The sequence below is a fragment of the Equus przewalskii genome, chromosome 21 (assembly GCF_037783145.1).
Source record: "Equus przewalskii isolate Varuska chromosome 21, EquPr2, whole genome shotgun sequence".
NCBI classification, from domain to species: domain Eukaryota; kingdom Metazoa; phylum Chordata; class Mammalia; order Perissodactyla; family Equidae; genus Equus; species Equus przewalskii.
In genome coordinates, this window is record NC_091851.1 from 45,131,410 (window position 1) to 45,151,125 (window position 19,716).

Sequence of the window (19,716 nt, forward strand, 5' to 3'; positions counted from 1 at the left end):
GGACGCCTGGTGGACCACCTCCAAAGGGACAGCAGAATTAGTAGAGGTCACGCCTCTTCAACTTTACCCTTATTGACTCCAAGACAAAGTGTCCCAAGTGAAGCAAACTTGTTGCCACTTCCATGGATTCTAAGAAGATGGTTTTGCTCTGAGTTATGCCACTCTGGACTTGTCACTATGACAAAGGGGGCATTCCATATTTTAATAGGGAGGGCATGTACAACCCAGAAGAAGCAGTCACGTTACAGATGGAACTCAAGAGCTTCCAAAGTACCGTCCCCTCCTGAGCAAGGATGGCTCCAGGGATCCTCCTCCGGGAGGACATGGAACTCATTGATTTTCCAGGGCTGAGAAAGAAATGGACTAAATTTCCTCCCACCTTTTAGCCTTTGGGGTTCAACAATATGATCTAGGGGCATCTAGCCACTCCCTAACCCTAATGTTCTGGTTGAGCCAATAGAATTCAAGCTGGATTAAACAATCCTGGTGGGTAAGGAAGGATGCGGGGTGGGGTAATGCTCGGACTAACAGTAGAGTACTCCTGAATATCCTTTCCTGATTTTAAGATTTTTTTCTTTTCTTTTTTTTTTAATCTACCTTCAGCACCTAGAACAGAGCTTAGCATGTGCTAGGCGTTCAATAAATATTTGCTGAATGAATTAACTTTACTGAAAACCTATCTATGAAAGAGCTTTAAAGGGTAGCCCGTGAGGTTTCCTCGATAGCTGACCACCCTGAAGCACCCCCAGGGGCTAAGAATTGGCTGCACCTACTGAATATCAGCGCAGGAAAGACTTCCCTTAACTAGTGGTTCTGGCTAATGAGTCTGTCTCCCAGCATACGTTCTCAGCTAGAGCCCATGGCAGCCCACCAACGCGTTTGCAGACTTGCAAACCACCACCCCGTCTGTGGGGGTCCTTCTTAGCGAAGATGCTTATTTGTCCATGATGTAATTAGCCAATTGAGACTGCGTGTGTGTGTGGGGGGGGGATTTTTTAAACTTCTCTAATTACAGTCACTACAGCAGTTCTGCCAAAGGTGGTTTCATGATTGACTGCCGCAGGTTACCATTCAGACTATTAAGCCCTTGGAAAATGCCCGGGGCCGGATCATTAATACTCACGTATAGACCCCTATTCCCATGGAATATCTGGAGCGTTGTGGTCTGGTTTTTAGCTGCTTCGGGCTTTGTTCGTGTTTTCTCGATAACCCTGGAGAAGTTGGGGAGGATGCGGACCCCATGGAGATGCCATGCCCAGCAGCCAAGTTCTGGAACCTGTGGCTAGCTCGCTCGCTTGTTCCTTGGCACCCGCCAGGCCCCCCCACTCTCCGCTTTGCCCAAATCCTTTCAAACAAGGATCCCTCCTGCCACCTGCCGGCCCACTAGGGTCTGCGCCACCGACTCAGCGCCACCGCGCAGCTGGCGGGGAGACGCCCCCGCCTCCTTACTGCACATGCCCGGCAGAAGTCCGGGCGCGCAACTTTGCAGAACCTCTCCTCCCCGTCTCTCCTCGCCTCAGTCTCCTCTTCCCTCTCCCAGGCGAGAGGACCAGCGGAGGCACCTCTCCCGAGTCTTGGACCGCAGCGTCTGAGACTTAGAGAGGGGAGCCCGGGAGGAGATAGACTTTTTCTCCCCCTTTCCTATCCCTTCTTTTTTTCTCAGAGGCAAGCAGAGGCGCGGAGCTTTAGAAAGTTGAGTGGTCAGGAAGGTAGGTGCTTCCCTTTTTCCCCTCACACCGAGGTGGGGCTGGGACCTCCGGATCCAGCTTCTCACCTCGTCAGGTGCACCTTTTTCGGCTCTAGTAGTCAATGCGCATCGGAGCCGCTCTCTGCAGAGCCAGAGGGCGGGTCGGCTTCTCGGTGTGCGCCTAGGAGAATGGATCGTAGGTCCCGGGCTCAGCAGTGGCGCCGAGCTCGCCACAATTACAACGATCTGTGCCCACCCATAGGCCGCCGGGCAGCCACCGCGCTCCTCTGGCTCTCCTGCTCCATCGCGCTCCTCCGCGCCCTTGCCACCTCCAACGCCCGCGCCCAGCAGCGCGCGGCTGCCCAGCAGCGCCGGAGCTTCCTTAACGCCCACCACCGCTCCGGCGCCCAGGCGTTCCCCGAGCCCCCCGAATCTGACCAGGAGCACGAGGAGGCAGACCTCGAGCTATCCCTCCCCGAGTGCCTAGAGTACGAGGAAGAGTTCGACTACGAATCTGAGACCGAGACCGAGTCTGAAATCGAGTCCGAGACCGACTTCGAGACCGAGCCCGAAACCGCCCCTGCCACTGAGCCCGAGACCGAGCCCGAGGACGAGCGCGGTCCTGTGGTGCCCAAGCGCCCCACTTTCGGCGAAAGGGGCTCTCTCACCCAGCGCCTGCAGGCTCTGAGGCTGCGGAGCCCCGACGCCTCCCCAAGTCGTGCGCAGCCCAGCACTCAGGAGCCCCAGAGCCCCAGAGAGGGGGAGGAGCCCGAGCCCGAGGACAAGGATCCGAGGGACCCCGAAGAGTCCGAGGAGCCAAAGGAGAAGGAGAAGAAGGAGAAGCAGCAGCAGCGCCGCTGCAAGCCGAAGAAGCCCACCCGCCGCGACCCATCCCCGGAGTCTCCTTCCAAAAGGGGACCCATCCCCATCCGGCGTCACTAATGGAGGACGCGCCCCAGATTCTCCTTGTTTTCTTTGACCCAGGTTGGTTGCCCACCGCTAAACTGGGAAGCCTGGGGTCGGTGTGGGAACGGCGGCACGAGGGGAGAGAAAAGGAAAAGCAGGTTAGGAGGAAGGCGGGAATAGAGCCGCCTCAACTAGCCCGCCCGGGAGGTGGGGGGCCAGGGCAAGCTGGGAAGGACTCCCCAAATCTCCCCTGGGGCGTCAGGAGCGCCCAAGTGGCCAAAGGCTTGTTGGACGGTGGGGCGCTTCTTGCGCCCCTCTGGGGACAGCCTGAGGTCTCCAACCTACCTCCAGGACGCACTACTGGATCCCCCCCAGGTTTCCAGCTGCACACGCGAAGGGCACGGGTAAGTACTTGTTTTACGCTCTTTTTTCTCTCCTAGAGAGACTAGTGTTAAACCAGTTGGTCTTGGCCGGCGCCAAAACGTGGTTCGGAGGTGCGCGCGCCAACTTTAACAATACAAGGGCAGCCGCACTGTAGCGACACTGTTGCAATGTGCAAAAAGTAATCAGACTGGGATTGGGCGAGAACTCCGGAGACTGCTGGCTCCGGGGCAAGTCGTGCGCGCGGCGCTCAAGACACTTAGAGCCTGGAGCCCAGGTCCCGGAGCTTCCAATCTGGAACCACGGGACCTCGGCACCAGTACCCCCCACGGCTGTGCACCAGTCCTGGCCGCCACCGCCCGCCTCCGGGCGCTCGCCGGGCCGGAGACGGCGGCAAAGGGTGTGCGCACCTGCCCGCGCGCCCCAGAGCCGACTTCTCCGGGCGGCCGGTGGTTCCCCACGAGTCACCCGCACTCGGAGGGCGAGCAGAGGAGGTACGGGAGTCGTGGGGGATACCCCTACAGGCTACTGGGGTTGGTGGCGCGAGCATGGTCACGTCGGGGCATCGCCAACCTTTGGGGCAGCTGGTCTGGCCACGAAGCTGGGCGCAGCTTGGCTGGAGAGGTCCCGGGCCGTTTGCGCAAGGCCCTGGGGGTGAAAGAGAGGGGCTAAGAGGCCCAAGAAGTGGTCGCCAGAGGAAAGGTAAAGCGGAATGGGCTGGAGGGGGTCGCATCTATCACACTCTAAGATGTGTCCCCAAAGAGCGGGGCACCCTCTGAGCTGGAGGAAAGGTGTTGGACGCGACGCAAGTCCTTGGGCGATCGGTCGAGAGGGGGCAGGGGCAGGGGCAGGCGCCGGCGCCGGCGGCTTCTCCAGCCTCGGGGAGGGGAGGCGGCGCGCACCGGCCATTTTCAGCTTGGGTGGAGCTAAGTTTGGAATCTGTAACCTGGAGGAGAAACTGTCCTGGTGTCCGAGCACAAAAACGGCCGCAGTCAGGTAACGCATCTTCGGTGCGGAGTGCGCCTTTCTCGCCAGTCCTGGGGGAGAACACTGATAAGTGAAATGTATTAACAAAACCTCACCCGATTTGAAAATTGATCTTTTCTTGGTACACGCGCGTCTCCTTTCCGCGCCGATGTGAGCTATTCTGATGAGAATGATTTGGAGGGAAAGTGAAGCATTTTGAGACTTGAAATGAAAAGACGGGTCGGGTTCTTAGACTCCTAGGAAAAGAACGCGACCAGAAGGAACACACTTTAAATGGTCTTCCTTCCAGGTGTCTTCCCTGAGAAAGGCGTCGCAGAGTCCCAGAACTTAGTTATTTTGGGCTGCGGCGCTGACGGATGGCTGCTGGAGCCGTTGTGGTGTTCCCTCGTGGTCCGGGACAGGCGGGTGCTAGCAGGGGGCTCCGCGGGGCGGCGAGCCGCCGCGGAAGTCTGGAGGCAGCCGAGGGCGTGCAGGGGGGCTGGGCATGCCCTGCCTTCAGCTGGAAAGTGTAAATTGCCTAAGTGACATGGAGCGCCTCAAAGTTGGAATTTCTGCTTGACGTAAACAGTGATGCTCTGTTCCTTTCTGTGGCATTAAGTGTTCTGTTTTGCCTCTGGTATTGTCTTAGCAGCTTCAGTTCACCAAGTAAAACGTCCCTAGCGAATAGGCAGAAGCAGCTAGCGTCGTGGTGGGCTTCTCTGGCGGGCTTTTCAGTGTAGAGGCTACCTCCACAGATGCGCTAGTGTGAGGGACCGGTTTTCCTGCAGAGCTAGGTTTTTCATGAGAGAAATTAGCATGCTGCCTTGTTGCAGGATGAATATACAAGTTTTAAAAAGTCCTCAGCGCCCGGCCCCACCTCTCACGGAAGCCTGCATGCGGGAGGCTGCTTTCTTGACTGTAAGCAATATACCAGGTTCATGGTGGGGGGCGGGGGGCGGCAGCTAGGAACACAGGCTCTCCTCCACAAGCCGCCTGATTGTGGAAACCTGTTACCCACCCACCCCTCCCCCACTCAGTTCCCCTCCCCCACTCAATTCCCCTCCCCCGCCCCCTCCTTCCATCCTGGCTCCAGGGTGGAAAAGCCATTAGGTACCGTACAAAACAAGTGAGGACTACACCAGCCCCCGGGGAAAGTGCCCAGGACCCACCAGGAGAGGGCATTTTGCTACAGAGACGCTTCAAAACCTTTCTACCTGAGGCACTCGGGTTCAGCTGCCTTTCTATTCCAGAGTCATTGCTGGCAAGTTCTCCGAGCATTCCCAACTCACTAGTCTCCCAACTGGTCCTTTGTTTCACCCTGCTAAATGGGTTAGCATTTGAATAGGCTCACTTGCCCTTTCAACTCAGGCGGGTTCTGTCTGGTGAGGAAGTTCTCTCAAAGAACAGACCACGTAGGTGAATTATCAGCCTGTTGTAATATTTCAAATGGAGAGAGAAACGAGGAGAGCAGAGCTGGTTAAAGGTGACGGTATGCACCAATATTGAGGATTTTCCCCTTTATGACACTAATCATTTGCTTAATGGAAATTGGCTTTTCCTTGGACAAAGCTGCTCTTAGAACTGAAATTTTTGAATTGGAAAATCATGCAGCAAAGTTCAAACTGTGTGTGGGGTCAATAGTCTAGTGCAGGTTTACTTCTAAAGTTTGCCTTACAAAACATGTTTATCAGAATTCAAGAATTGGGGATTTCAAAGTTTGGAATTCTTTTAAGATAATGTTTCTTTAAAGCTTTTTCCTCCCTGGAATTGCTCACAGCCCTTCGCTCTCTAGCCTTCATTTTTAGCAGCTGTGATAGAAAGTTTAATGAGGAAGCGAGCTGAAACTTTGGTGTTGGCAAGAATGAGGTCTTTTTTTAATAATCTGCATGGATTTTACTTAATTTTTGTGTATTATCACTGCTCCTAACGCAGAGGGAAGCTATTGAGCAGAAACTGAGCAGAAACCATGGTATTGGGGAAAGTAGTCTCTTAACAGAAAGGTGACCTATAGCAAAAGACAAATCACCAAAATCAAATCAAGCTTCCAGAGGCGAGTGATGTCATATGCCAGCTCAAGTACTGCCCTTCTCTTAAAAAGAGCCCAGCAAAGGGGACGAGATTCTCAAATGACATCTTTAATTCCCACGTTCCAGAATGAGGGACGGAATTCGTTGTCCTACCCTGCAGGGTTTTGACATTAATGACTCTGTTTCCTAAATCCTGATGCCTCAGAGGTGGGCATCAGGATCTAAGATCTAAAGATCTAGCCTTGATCCTGCCCGGCGGACTCGGCTCAGACCCAGCACCCCTCTGCCTCAGTCTCTTCGCATGGAAAATGAAGTAGCTAATGAGATGTTCCTAGCATCCTTTTCAGCTCCAAATACATGCAGGTTGATTAGTTTAAGAAGCCCAGTTACCCAATTTGATTCTATCAATGATTTTAACACTAATGAAGCCAAAACGTTTTCAAAGATTGATCAAATAAAAAGCACCAGTTGTGAAGAAATGTTTTGTGTTGATCTAATTTTGATTTGTCAAATCTGTTTTTGAATTGGTGGCAAAAATGGTTAAGAGGCCAGTTAGAGAATACAGAATCCCACTGTGTCCTGTTACTAACCTGAGAAAACGGGCCATCCCCAAGCAGCCCTTCAGAGTTTGTCTTATGTGGGCTTGTGCTCACCACCTGCTCTCCCCGATCTTCGTGTCTGAAAACGAGCTTTCAGAGTGGGCGCCGACAGCCTGGAGCCGGCATTGCACTGAGCACTGCAGCCTGGAGATGCGAACGGCTCCGGGAGAGAGCAGACTGACAGCAACGAGGGTAACTGACCACAAGTGTTGAATATATTATTTGGTAACACCTCTAGGTGTCCTGATTAGGCTAGACCTGAGAAAAGTGGCTCAGAGGCTGCAGCGAGTTAGGATAAATCAGTGTTCCCCACTTTTTTTTTTATCATCACTCCCTCCCAGGAGCTTTTTCAGACAATTTTTTGTTAATTGCTCCTTACCCATGACATTGTAATACCACAGATAGATATACTGTGTATCTGTTTCTGTACTGCAGGACCTTGGAACAGCTAATATTTTTTTGCACGCCCCCCAAAACACTTTTGCCTCTTTTGCAAATGCATGGGATAAACAAACCAATTGTTAAAAAAAAAAACTGGTTTATGTCAAATGAAGTGCTTTAACATCCCACTGTGTTTCATATTTTAACCTTGTTTCGGCCACATATTACAGGGCTGTCTGTAAGGGGAATTTGACTGATGTTTGTTTTCCCTTTTTTAAATCTCAGTTTGTTTTCTCCCCCCAAACCCCTGGTACCAATGCTGGTGCTAGTGCCCCGCCCATCCGCACAGCAGAGAAGCCAGAGTAAGCAGCCTAGTGACTTCGTTCTCCCCAGGCCAAGAGTCCGCAGTGCAGGGCCACCAACACCTGTTGACAGCGCTCAGCCAGTAGGGGCAGGACATCTGAGAGGAGCTGGCACCATGGCACCCCACACCCCTGCCCACTCCCGACTCCAGGGTAGAACTGGGGAGGCTGCCTTCCTGGCTTCATGTGTGGACACGACCTGTTTTTATTCTATGGGCTTATTAAGGGTGAGCATGTTCCAAGTTAACAGGTGAGGTCACAGCTATCAGAAAGGCCAGAGGAAGACGAGGCTGTGGGACAGTGGGGAGGTGGTAGCTGTAACGTGGGGGAGGATTTGAGGACAACAAAAGGAAACAAAGGTTTTGGGGGGTCACAGAAAAACTGGAAGATATAGGGAAATATGAGCACTGGGGAAGGAGAAGATAGGATTTGGAGGTGGGAGTCACAAAGCCCACAAATATTAGGGGTAGAAAGAATAGTTGGAAGAAATAAATTCAAGGAGAAAAAGGTTTAGGGAGACTCCATGACAACCTTCAGATATCTAGTGGCAGCTGGAGCAACGTGAGCTCAGCATTAGGAGGCGTATTCTTAATAGCCAAGGATGGCGATGGAGGGCACTAATGGGGATCTCAGATTGGCTATCCTGAATGTCACTGTCCCCCGACAGTCTTACAGACCTGGCCCAGAAATTTCAATTTCATAAGTGAGTGAAGTTTTCATGTATGTACCTCAATTGCTTCAACCAAACAGAAACATTTAAAATGTAAGAAATCTTGTTTTATAGTTCAAAACCTAAGTCTTGGATTTCAGTTCAGGGAGAGGCCCCAACTCTCAAACTTGAGGAGTGTGAGGGGCTCGGGGCCAAGGACTGCCAGCCAACTGAAGAAGACATGTTTCTCCTCCCCCCAGGCAAGAGCTGCTCTCTGAGTGCCCTGGCTTATGTTGCTGTCTCAATTAGAGTTCATTAGGAAAATGCGCTCTGGGTAATTGAGGTTGTGCGAGAAGGTGAAATATACCATTCCCCTTAAATTCAAATCACATTGCCCAGAAGCCCCCAGGGTGCCTGGAATTTCCACCATGAATTACCGAAATTTTGAACAGAGCTTCCCTTAAAGCCAAATTTATCTCCTGGGATTCCCTCTCGCCATCCCAGCCCCGGCTTTTGCCCCTCTCTTAGTCCCTTCTCATGGTACTGTTCATCTTTTCTGGAATGGCCGGCCACTTCTCCCCTTGAAATTCTCAGCTGCATCATCAGCTAGGCTGGAGAAGGAGTCTATAGCCCAGTTCAGGCGACTGTAGAAAATGTGGTGGTCAGCTGACAGTTGTGTGCCTGGCTGCGGTAGAGCTGGGCAGCCCTTCCAAGAAGAGGGCTGCTGAGTATGGCTAGTGAGCTGAGTGAAGGGGCCTGAATTCATGGTGGGGACCCCTGGCCTCTGGGGCTTCAGCATGGGGCTTTTTAGTCTGCAAAGATCAAGTATTTTCGTAAGTCTGGTTTCCACTGTCTTTAATAAAAGCTCCGCGTCTGCTGCTAACCCTCCTCCATGTGAGGCATTTTCCCTTCAGTTGGCATTTGTCTGAAACAGCCTGGTCACGCAGACCCTTCTGCAGACAGCAGTAGGCTGCTGCTGCCTCCACCGGCCAAGGCTGGCAGAGGAGATGCTGGAAGGTAAAAGCCTGGGCGCAGCAAGTCTTAATTGAACAGTAATTAATTGAACAGCTTCAAAGTCTTATTGCTCCTCAGTCAGCACTCAGAAAACATTTGTTACTGGGAGGCTGAGAAACGCAATAGTTGCCTGAATTCTCTTTCCTATGTTCTCTCCTTTCTGCTTTTGCCTTTTCTTCACAACTGGTGAAAAGAGTCTCCTTTTCCTCATTTGAAAGAAACCCACAGACCACTAATGACACGAGTGGGATGCAGAGAAGGCTCTTCTGTAAACTGCTCCCCGCTCCCCCGCCCCCAGCACCGCAGGCTAGGAGGAGATGCCACTGCCAAAGATCATTTTTCCCGGTTTCTGCTCCCTTCCCTCTTGCCCACCTCCCCTCCCTCTCAAGGGACCCTCTTCTACTTTGCTTTCTCTTTCTTGGATACGGGGATGAATTAAGGAGAAAAGGTGACAGGCAGCTACTTAAAGTTTGGATGTGCTTTGTGCTTTTGGCAATGAGGAAGAACCCCAGATGTAAGTATACTAACAGGTGTCTGCTGCTTAGCACGCGTGCTGCCATGGAGGCATCAGTCCAGCAGTGACACTGAGTTTGGGAAGCCCAGGGCATCACATGGGGCTGCCAAGGATGAGAGCTACATCCCTGCAGGTGGCAATGGTGCCATTCAGAGAGTGAACAGTGAAGAAATACTTTCTTTCCATTTGGGGTTACTTATTTACAAAAAGCCAGCTGATTTGCTACAGTGGCATCTGGGTCGTTTAGTCTAACAGGCTGACTTTCCTTAGAAGTGCAGAGTTTAACTGAAACACGAGTAACATCTCCCATTCCTTTCTTAATTCAGCGAGTGTAGAAAATCTTTTCAAGCAGCTGAGTATAGACAAGTTTCACGAAAGCGTCACCTGGATTTTGACAGCTATCCTTTCCTCCGCTAATGGCCTCAGATCTCACGCAGCCCTTCTCTCTTGCCCAGTCCCTGTGAGAACAGGGTCCAGAGCCCAGCGCGCAGATCCTGTCCTTCGCCTCAGCTCAGTCTGTCTTCAGGCACCCTGACTAGCCTGTCTGGCCTTCCTCCTCCTAGTCCGTGTGAACCCATTAACTGACTTTCCTTCCTTGTTCCTGCTTACTCCTATCAAAAATTTACCTCTTTCCCTGATAGAAATCCAACCAGAATTGGAAATATATGATCAAAGGTATTTTGCTATTATAAAATTATAATGGCAAACCCTAAAAGCTGTGCCCTGGTGGGGTTAGGCCTGGCCTGGGCTGCTCACCACAACCCATCGCTGGCCATCTCCATCCAGGGCAAGGCTAGATTTCTGTCGTGAGCCGGCAAGATCAGCAGCCCCGAGTGGGCTCACCAGACGGTCCCACCAATCAGGGTGGCCCCCAGTCCACCCACCAGCTGATCACCCCCAGCTCTTACCATACTGGTTCTTCAGGTCCCTGTGGCCAGGCCACCAGCTAGAGTGAGTTAGTCAGCTCCTCAAACATCTGGCCACACTTCTGGAGTCTCTCGAGTCCCATTGCTGATGAACGGTGAAGTCTCAGCTCTGAACCCCACTCACCCAAGTGATTCAGGGTTTTCAGATTCTGGTGGACAATCGCTACAGAAAAATAAACAAGAGAGGACAAAAAGGGGAGCGTCAGAGTTAAATACTGGAATTTTTCTTTCTGGTCCTAATTTACCTTTAAGGTGATTCCTCTTCAAATCTAAGGGTCCTTACTCAGCCTAAAGCAGTGGTTTAAACTGGGGGCTATTTTGCCCCCCAGAGGACATTTGGCAAAGTCTAGAGACATTTTTGGCTGCTACAACTAAGGGGATGCTACTGGCATCTAGTGGGTAGACGCTAGGGATGCTGCTAAGCATCCTACAATGCACAGGACAGTCACCACAACAAAGCATTACCCAGCCCCCAATGTCAACAGTGCAGAGGCTGAGAAACCACGGTCTAGATTAGATGGGCTGACCGATTCTTAAATTCTTCCCTCTGGTATACCCCACCAGTCCCTTCCAAGCCCCCCTGCTCTCTCCTGTGATGTCTCCCTTTTTCCTCTCCAGTGCTCCAAATGGTTAAGATTCTATTGCCAAATATATTTCTCCCCTTGAGGGTATTATCTGACCTAGTGACTTCATATCCTAAAAGGGAGGGCTGTCACTTTACCTTTCTTCTAAACTTCAGAGCCATCTTCTGAATAATAGGCTTTAAAAGTCTCCATCCAGACTGCCCATCCTTCTTTTCCCTCTGCCATGTCTAAAATAAAATTGGCTCCAGCTCTATGCCACTTCCTCCCAGATCCCCACCTCCCCTCAGTCTCACTCGTGTCCCATCATCCAGGTGCCAAACTTTGGCTACTCCACCTTTTGTGCCTTTCTAGCGCAGAAGTTTCTAGAGGGTCCTTTAAGATCCCTCAAGTCCCTTCCTTCAGCCTTCCTCTTTCCTTCGCTGAGTGTGGTTCTCTCTTCTTTAAAGGTCATGACCAGTCACAGCCCACTTTGTTCTCTTCATCGGCACCATCCTCTACACTGCTTCAGCTTTTCCTAAAACTAGGCTCGAATCTTCACTTGCAGGACAAAAAAACTTCAACCTCTGCTCCATTTCCTACCAAAATAGCCTCAAAACTGCTTGCCCTGATATTCCATGGTATCCTCAGAGACATCCTAGCCAATTTTTCCTGCTTTCTCTCCCGCTGCTCCCCCAGGACCCCACAAGGTAGCCTGTGGTCTTTATCCAGCCATGTGCTGTTTTTCCTACCATTGGATCTTTGTTCCTGGTAGGCCAACGTCTCCCATCCCCCATATCTTCTATTCATAGCCAAGGCATTTTATCCCTCCATGGAGACCCATTTGAAACGCCATTTTCTCCATCAGGTCTCCCCCAATTGGAGGTCTTTTCTTTCGTTTTTATGCTGCTTTACCTTTAGGATGGAGGACTGGTATCTGCCCAGTCTTTATCCCCTCAACGCATGTGCTCTCCTGGCAAAGAACCAAGATACCAGAAGAGTACTGAACACAGGGGTCCCACAGGCCCAGGAGGATGTCGAACAAAGGCACCCTCTACCCATTCCTTGATGAATAATACTTTGGGAAAGAGCCCAAGTGAAGTGGGCCGAGCGCGAGGCCTGGCGAGAGCAAGCCATCCCTTTGGGGCCCCTGTCGCGGCATCCCTGGAGCTCCAACCCCAACGTCTACTGACCTTCCACTTTCGCAGGGCTCGGCATCCCTGGGGCATCAACTCCTTATCCATCTGAGGCTGCTGCTCTGCATTGGGGCAGTAAGCCCTCTCCCTCCTCGGGATCATGGTCCTTTGCCCCAGGCCCTGGAAATCTTCTTCCTCCTGGATTTGCCCCAGTGGCAGCCCCCTCTGTTGAGTAGGTTTGCTCACCGCCATCAGCGAGACCAAGGGTTGGCCCCTGAGAGCCACCAACCTCCCATTCTAGTCCTTGTGACTTGTGGCATCAGGAAGAGTGACCCCCACGGCACCAGCCAGCCTCGTGGCGTCCCAGGCCTGGCCGCCATACGCCCGCCCACCAACCGCTTCCAACCACCCCAGCAACACAATCTCTTAGGGCTTTCCAACGCGGCGCCCCCTATTGGACCTCCCCCTCATATCCGGTTTCCGGTCCGATACCCCCTGCTCATTCGCCAGGCAGCCTTGATTGACGTGACCCCAGCCCAATGGCTGACCCAGCGCTGAGGTCGGTGGGGAGCGAGTTGACTCTTGTGACCCAGTTGGCCCATTTAGTGGATGGCCAAGTGGCTGAGCCGGTGCGTGTAGGGATAGTTGGTGAAAGTTTGAACCAAAGTTCAGTGTTGGTATTTGGAAGTGTGTAGACTCATAGAGCTGAGATGATACGCCTTTGGGGGGCCCCAAACATTACTCGGGGTCCGACTTTATCAGCTCTCCTCTGTGCGGTGTGGCCACGGGATGGTGGATGCGGGGGCAACGATGCACAGTAGCTGTGGTCCCCTCGTTCTAAGAGGGGTGCGTTAGACTTAACGAGATTGGACCGTGCGTGGTTTGCCGCCTGTGCTTCGTAGATACAGCGATCCAGGTGGTGTGCCCCGCTTGCCGCAGCCCACCCGATGTAACACTCGTCCCACCATCCTTCCCTCCCCCGCTGGGGGGGGCCTACCGCCGACCCCCATGCCTAGCCGCCTTGCGCCCAAAGGTGGCTGGCATCACCCGCTAGTGAGACAGACCTGATGCCCCTGTCCCGGGTTTTATGTGATCTACAAGTAGCATTTTTTTCCCGGGGTTCAAATCCTTCGCAGACCCCAGACCCAGAGCACTAGGCATGCACGCGCAGAGCCCACCCAGGTGGTTCAGGTCTTTACCCCGGCAGGCTCTGAGCCCTCCACGCTCTACGGCGATGGGAGCGCAGCCGGGCGACCGTTGGGTTTGTGGCCGGGCTTAGTGCCGCCTCAGCGGACGCTAGCAGTGGAAAAGTAAAGCGGCTGCCCTGGGAGACCCATGGCGAGAGGACAGGGGACAGAGGGGTGCTGGAGAGGAGCTGGAGAGGAACTAGAGGAGCCGACTGACCGACCCTGCAACCGGTGCCCGAGGCTCGGAGCAGCAAGCGGCTGCCGGCACGGCACGGTGTCTTTGGGTTCGGCGCGCACAGAGTTGTCCAGACTCTCAGACCACCCTAAACTAGCCATAACTCCCAACCAAAATCCCCTTTAACTCTTCCCCAGAACTCAGGGCTCCACTCATGGGGTCCTGGTGTACATCCTGCGCCCCCTGCCCCGACCCCTCTTCCGAACCGCGGCGGCTACCGCTTGGAGGGTCTCCATGGTACGCGCCCGAGACCCTCTTATTCTCCTGAATCATCGTCCACATAAACGGAGGAGAAAACCTCCTGCGCCACCCTGGGCTACTACGGAGACCCCAAGACTGTGGTGGGGATGGGGAACATCAAAGTGCTTTACAAAGGAGCCAGCCTCGGCAAGCCGGCAAATAAAAACTGCAGAAGCCAGGGAAAGTACCCCGAAGCGTTTTGAAAACAAATTGTGTGCGCACATTTGGCAGCCCCTCACCCCTCACCTCCTGTCCACCCCGCTGGTGGGCTCACGACCACCTGTCGCATATCTGCTGCGCGCCCTTGCCCCCTTCCCACGCGCCCAAAGCCTTGCGCTCTGGACTTGGGGCTCAGGATCCGAGGCTGCACAGGGCTGGGGGCTGCGGCTTGGGTTCAGGGGTATTCTGAGGTGATGAAACCCTCCTGCAGTCCCCCCTCCCCCCGAGAAGAGTCAGTTGGGTCCGGGAGGGAGGGTTTCACCTCCTGCGCTCAAGCAGCTCAGGGCCCACGTCTTGCGTCACGTGTCCCGCAACGCAGGAGAGCTCTCTGGCCAGGGGAGAAAGACTCCAAATCAGTCAGGGAGAGGCGTGGAAGGAGCCAAAACGTCCCTGCGAGGCCTGCGCTCATCAGCCCCCTTACCCAAAGTCCGGGGCTGTCGGCGCCAGGATCCGGCTCCTAGAGCCGCCTGGGCACCAGGGCCGGCGTCCCCTGGTGGCAGAGAGAGAGCACTACGAACGATTTTCGGACCGAATCGGCACGCTCCTCAGATCCAAGCAGGCGGGGCCGGCCTGGAGCAAAGAGAGAGAGAGGAGGGGACAAGGGCAGGCCAAAGGGGGCCAGGGGGGCAGCCTGAGGGGATAAAAAGTGGCCAGGGAGGAACCAAGACTACCAGCAACAAATAGCGTTGCTTCTGCCACGGTCTAGGGTGTGAGGCCCTGACCCCCCCAGACCTCACAGAGGTTTGGAAAGTGAAATTGGAGAACTTTCTAGCTAGTACTTTGATTTTTTTTTAAATATTTTTTTTTCACCCTAGTTTGGTTGGGTGCTCCGTTTTACGGGGCCCCAAGTTTATTTTAAGAGTCCGCCACCGTGTTATGGGCTTGCGCAACTGCCTCGACGGCAATAATATGTCAGGACAACGCGATATCCCCCTTGAACTCGGGGAACAGCCCGAGCAACCATCTTTGGAGGCCCCAGGGGCAGCTGCCCCCAGTGCTGGGCCTGGCCCAGCCGAAGAGATGGAGACCGAACCGCCTAACAGCGAGCCCATCCCCATCGAGATTGAAGGCGAGGCCTGTGGACCCCAAGAGGTCTCCAGGCCCAACTTCCAGAGCCTTGGCCAGGTCATCGAGGAAGTCGGAGTCCATGGAGGCTACAGCCCACCTCCTGAGGAAGCCATGCCCTTCGAGGTTGAGCAGCCCAGCATGGGAGCCTTCTGGCCTACCCTGGAGCAGCCTGGAGACACCACTAAGGCCCAAGCAGACCTTGGGGCCTTCGGCCCAGCACTCCTGGAGCCCGGAGCCTTCCGTGATGCCAGCACAGGCCTGGGAGGCTACAGCCCTCCACCAGAAGAAGCCATGCCCTTCGAGTTTGAGCAGCCTGGCCAGGGAGGCTGCAGCCAACCTCTCTTGCAGGTCTCAGACCTTGCTCCAGGAGGTCCAGGGGCGGGGGTCTCCAGCCCTCCACCCGAGGAGCCCCAAGCCCTCAGGCCCCCAAACGCAGGCTTTAGAGGAAGCTGCAGCCCTCCCCCTGAGGAGGCTATGCCATTTGAGTTTGATGGAGCAGCCTTTGGGGACGACAGCCCACCCCCTGGGCTCCCCCGAGCTATCCCGCAAATCGACGGCGGTGATGGCGGCCAGTTCACGGCAGTCGCGATCCCGAGTGAGGTCTTCCTCACTCCCACCGCGAACGAGCCCCCCCTCTGGGTCTCAGGCGCCATCGGCAGCCCATCCCGAGAGGCTGTCAGACCTCCTTCACACTTCGTGGGTAACAGCCCCCCGATGGAGATCTCCGGACCCCCGCTCGAGATTGGCAGCACCCCCGTTGGGGTCGACGACACTCCCGTCAACATGGACAGCCCCCCAATCGCGCTTGACGACCCGCCCATCGAGGTCTCCAGAGCCCCAGTTAAGAGAGCGCGAGCGGAGGGAGAGGGACCCCCAGTTGAGGGAGAAGCAGCCGAGATGGAAAGAGGCTCAGCCGCCGCTTCCGCGGAGGGAGGAAAAGTCTCCTCTCCCGGGGAAGGAGCCCCTGCCGCTGGGGCCGCTCCCGCGGTCCCTGCCTCTCCTGCCGCCGGGGCAGCCCCAGCCGCTCCTGACGCTCCAGCCGCCAGGGCAGCCCCTGCCGCCCCAGCCGCTCCTGCCGCCAGGGCAGTCCCTGCCGCCCCAGCCGCTCCTGCCGCCCGGGCAGTCCCTGCCGCCCCAGCCGCTCCTGCCGCCCGGGCAGCTCCTGCTGCCCCTGCCTCTGGAGCCCGACCTAAGCTCCGTTTCCTTAGACCCCCCAGCCCCGAGATCCAGGCTGCCGATCCGCCTACTCCGCAGCCTACTCGCGCGTTTGCCTGGCGGGGCAGGTCTGAGCGCGGCCGCGACGACGACGAAGGGTCGGTCACCAGCAGCGGAGACGAATCCGACGATGGGACCTCCGGATGCCACCGCTGGGTGCAGCCCCGGCGAAATCGCCGCCGCCGAAAGCCCCGGCGCAACTTGCTCCGCAACTTCCTCACGCAAGCTTTCGGAGGCTGCTTCGGTGGATCTGAGAGCCCCCAGCCCAAAGCCCCGCGCAGCCCCAAGGTCAAGAAGGTTCCTCTGGCGGAGAAGCGCAGACAAATGCGCAAGGAAGCCCTGGAGAAGCGTGCTCAGAAGCGCGCAGAGAAGAAACGCAGCAAGCTCATCGACAAGCAACTCCAGGACGAAAAGATGGGTTACATGTGTACGCACCGCCTGCTGCTTCTAGGTAATGCGGCGGACTCTGCCCGCGGGGAGCAGGGCCGCCGGGGGACCCGGGAGGGGGTGGCAGGGCTGCCCGGTGGGGCTCGGGGCCTGGCAGCGGGAGGAGGAGGTCTGGGTAAAAGCAGGAAGAGCCTGCTAGAAAGTTCCAGTGAGGGGCCCTAACTTTGCCCCGGGACCGGGAGAGGGGCTCGGGTGGGTTTGGGTGGCCGAAGTATGTGCCCTCTAGGGAGAAAAGTGGTGCCGTACAACAATGAGGGTCGTTTCCAGCTGGACAAGCCAGCGCCAGCGACCGTAAGATGCCCGCGAGTCCTGGGGTGGGGGCCGGCAAGAAAGGCGGGGGCTTCAGGTGAGCCTGGAACTGCTGCGGAGGGGCCCCGGGGTTTCCCTGGCCAGGCTGGTTGGGGCTACCGTGGGTTGGGGTCGTTGGGGAAGCTGCGTCCCTCCTCGCCTGGCACGGCTGCTTGGACTCAGATAGCTTGTTGTTGGTGTGTGTTGGTGTCCATATTGTGTCCGCCTGTGCATGATATGCTCAAGCGTCCTCCAGTTCCCACCCCCACCCCCACCCCGGCTCTCCCAAATTACCCGCCGACTGTGTACTTGTACCGGGGAACGGGCTGTCTTGTGTTTTGCGCCATGGTGCAGGCAGAAACTTTCCGTGTTCGCACACTGTGGTGGTACCTGTGTGCTGGCGCTCTGCGGCGGGCGGCGCGAAAAATGCGGAGGAGAAGGTGGTGGGACATCTTGGGTAACAAGTTGGGCCACTGGCTGGGGGACGAGGGGACCGCCTCCCGCCGGCCTCCATAACCTTTTTTCTGTATGTCTTTTCTCTCTTTTTTCCCTTTGCGCTAAGCGTTTCCTCACTTCACATTCGTTCGCCAAACCCTCCCGCCTTTACGGTTGAAAAACCAGACACTCAGGTATCTGGGGCGTCCGGGGCTACGCACATAAGTTTGGTATTCTGCACACATTCGGCTCACCTGAATGGGGGGTGGGGGGAGGAGGGGGAAAAAGACACTTAACCTGCCGTAGGCAAGTCTGGATCCAAAACCACACTGGGCTGGTTCCAAGGGGGTGGGCGTGGCTATGTTTAAAAAATATGAAATCATGTTTTTCCTAGGGAAGAGCCTGAGGTAAGCCAATCACTTACGGATTTATAAAGAGCACAGTAGGAGGGGCTTGGTTTAAAAAGAGAGGGGTTATGCGTTGTGAGTGGGATGCCGTCTTGTGTTTGAAATGCAATTAAAATAAAACTAAAAAAAATGCTTTCGAGTGTATTTTAAGTGTGTGGACCAAATGTGGTAAAACTGTGAATATGACTTATGAGATATGTAAATATTTGCATGTGAATGTTTTCAAGCAGTTTTAGCTGGGGCAAAGAGGCTCAAAGGTAAGATCCTCTGCAAATGGGCTTGGGATACCCAAGAAGGTCTTGCGTTCATAATCCTCTTAGAAGGGTACCTTTGGTGCCCCCACCTTCCCCCTCCTTCTCGCCTCACTTTTTCTACCTGCAGCGCCCGCTCCCCTCTCCAGGACCCCCTTCCTCCCGCCACCACAAGCCCCTGTCCCCTATCTCCAAATCCTTCCCTGGCCCTTCCCACTTGTCCCGCCTCCCACTGTCCCCTCCTCAATACCATCCTTAGCTCCAATCTGGGGCGTGGACTTCTGTGCCACAGTTAGTAAAACCAGCAATTAGCAGCAATGATCTGAATGTGGGGCTTAAATGAAAATTTCAAAACTGACGCTCCACAATCTTGATTTCTTCATTTTATTCTCTAATACCTTTCAAGGGACTTCAGGATCACAATTTCTAAGGCTGTGCTACATTTGTTTGTTGAATATTTTATAATGTGATGGTTTTTATTAATGACATTATGGACCTAACTGTATGCTATTGTGACGTGTGTCTCTCACAAATCACAGTTTTAAATGTGATGGTCATTTTATTGATGCCAACCAGGGAAATAATGACATCATTTTCCCAAAAGCATACAAAAGGAAGATAGTTTTAAATTTCAGATGTCCCAGCCACAGAGCCTTAAGTGACAGTGCCCCCATTTTCCTGCAGACAACTGGTTTTGCCATAACTGTTCCGTTTCCATATTCCACATGTCGGTCTAGGAAGCAAACCTGTGATGGAGAGAAGACAAAACTGGGTGCAGAAGGAGAGCCAAGGGAGAGTGTGCACTTGATCCCTGGTTAGCATGTCCCTTACGTGCTGGGGCCTCAGTTCCCTCATTGTGGAATGAAGCTTTCCCAGCAGACTTTCTCCTCTAAAATCACTTTTGCTCTAGGTCTTAAGTGCTCTATCCTGAGGGTCTGGGGAGAGGGGAGCTCAGTTCACTCAAATCAGGAATGGAGGCTTATACCATAGATTATGCCAACATCATCTCTGCAGCAAACTGTCCATGTCTGGGGCCAAGTCTTAAGAATACTAGAAAATTCCCTTGCTTACCCTTATTTTGTATCAGGGGAGGAAATCAACCTTAATAAAAGGAAGTTTGCTGGGGTCACCCTGCCATTGTCCTGGCTCTGCTCCCAGGGTGCTCGTTTGGATGCAGTGTAGTCCAGGAGACTAAACCTCAGGCCATGTCTAGCATGAACCTGAATTCAGATAGCCAGTGTCACCTGCTGTGGCAGTGCGATTTGTCAAGCCAGGCTAATTTCTAATCAAGCTTCATTTTGCAAAGTGACGAGAGAGGTGCCCCATCTGGGTTTGAGTTACCAAATGAGGAGGGGGAGGAGGAAGACTGACATGTTTAGGAGAAGACTTTTTACTAACATTCTAGTCCCAACTTAGGAAACAAGATGTCCGTATATTCTCACCACTGAAAATGCAGATCAGATGACCATCCTTTGATATGGTTCCTAATTTGTGACATGCAGATTCATTTGTTGCTTTAAAAATGTGCGAGAGTGTGTGCTTGTGTATATATACCCTCTCCATTTTTATTGCCCAAGCAGCCTAACCATATCACAAGGAATCTTAAAAAGGAAGAT

The 19,716-nt window shown here is 54.1% G+C and overlaps 2 protein-coding genes and 1 long non-coding RNA gene across 7 annotated transcripts in view; 2 read left to right on the forward strand and 1 right to left on the reverse strand.

Moving 5' to 3' along the window:
* The window catches only part of LOC103547038 (uncharacterized), a 38,310-nt gene extending 25,388 nt beyond the window's left edge, over nt 1-12,922 (reverse strand). Inside the window, exons 1-2 of one of the 2 annotated variants that reach the window (XR_011530881.1) lie at nt 12,166-12,922; nt 10,395-10,575 (exon numbers count right to left, since the gene is read on the reverse strand). This is a non-coding gene — a long non-coding RNA (uncharacterized lncRNA). The remainder of the gene's footprint in view (nt 1-10,394; nt 10,576-12,165) is intronic. The other variant, XR_011530882.1, reaches the window with a different exon arrangement.
* The window catches only part of LOC103565402 (guanine nucleotide-binding protein G(s) subunit alpha), a 66,727-nt gene continuing 48,388 nt past the window's right edge, over nt 1,378-19,716 (forward strand). The window contains exon 1 of one of the 4 annotated variants that reach the window (XM_070588584.1): nt 1,378-2,671. In XM_070588584.1, coding sequence (XP_070444685.1) covers nt 2,629-2,671 — 43 coding nt within the window. In that variant the 5' untranslated portion in view covers nt 1,378-2,628. Of the gene's footprint in view, nt 2,672-14,339; nt 16,724-19,716 lie in introns of those variants that run through there. The other 3 variants (XM_070588580.1, XM_070588578.1, XM_070588579.1) reach the window with 3 other exon arrangements.
* The window catches only part of LOC103547036 (neuroendocrine secretory protein 55), a 51,319-nt gene continuing 33,479 nt past the window's right edge, over nt 1,877-19,716 (forward strand). The window contains exon 1 of the mRNA XM_070588592.1: nt 1,877-2,671. Within this exon, the coding sequence (XP_070444693.1) occupies nt 1,877-2,629 (753 nt within the window). The 3' untranslated portion in view covers nt 2,630-2,671. The remainder of the gene's footprint in view (nt 2,672-19,716) is intronic.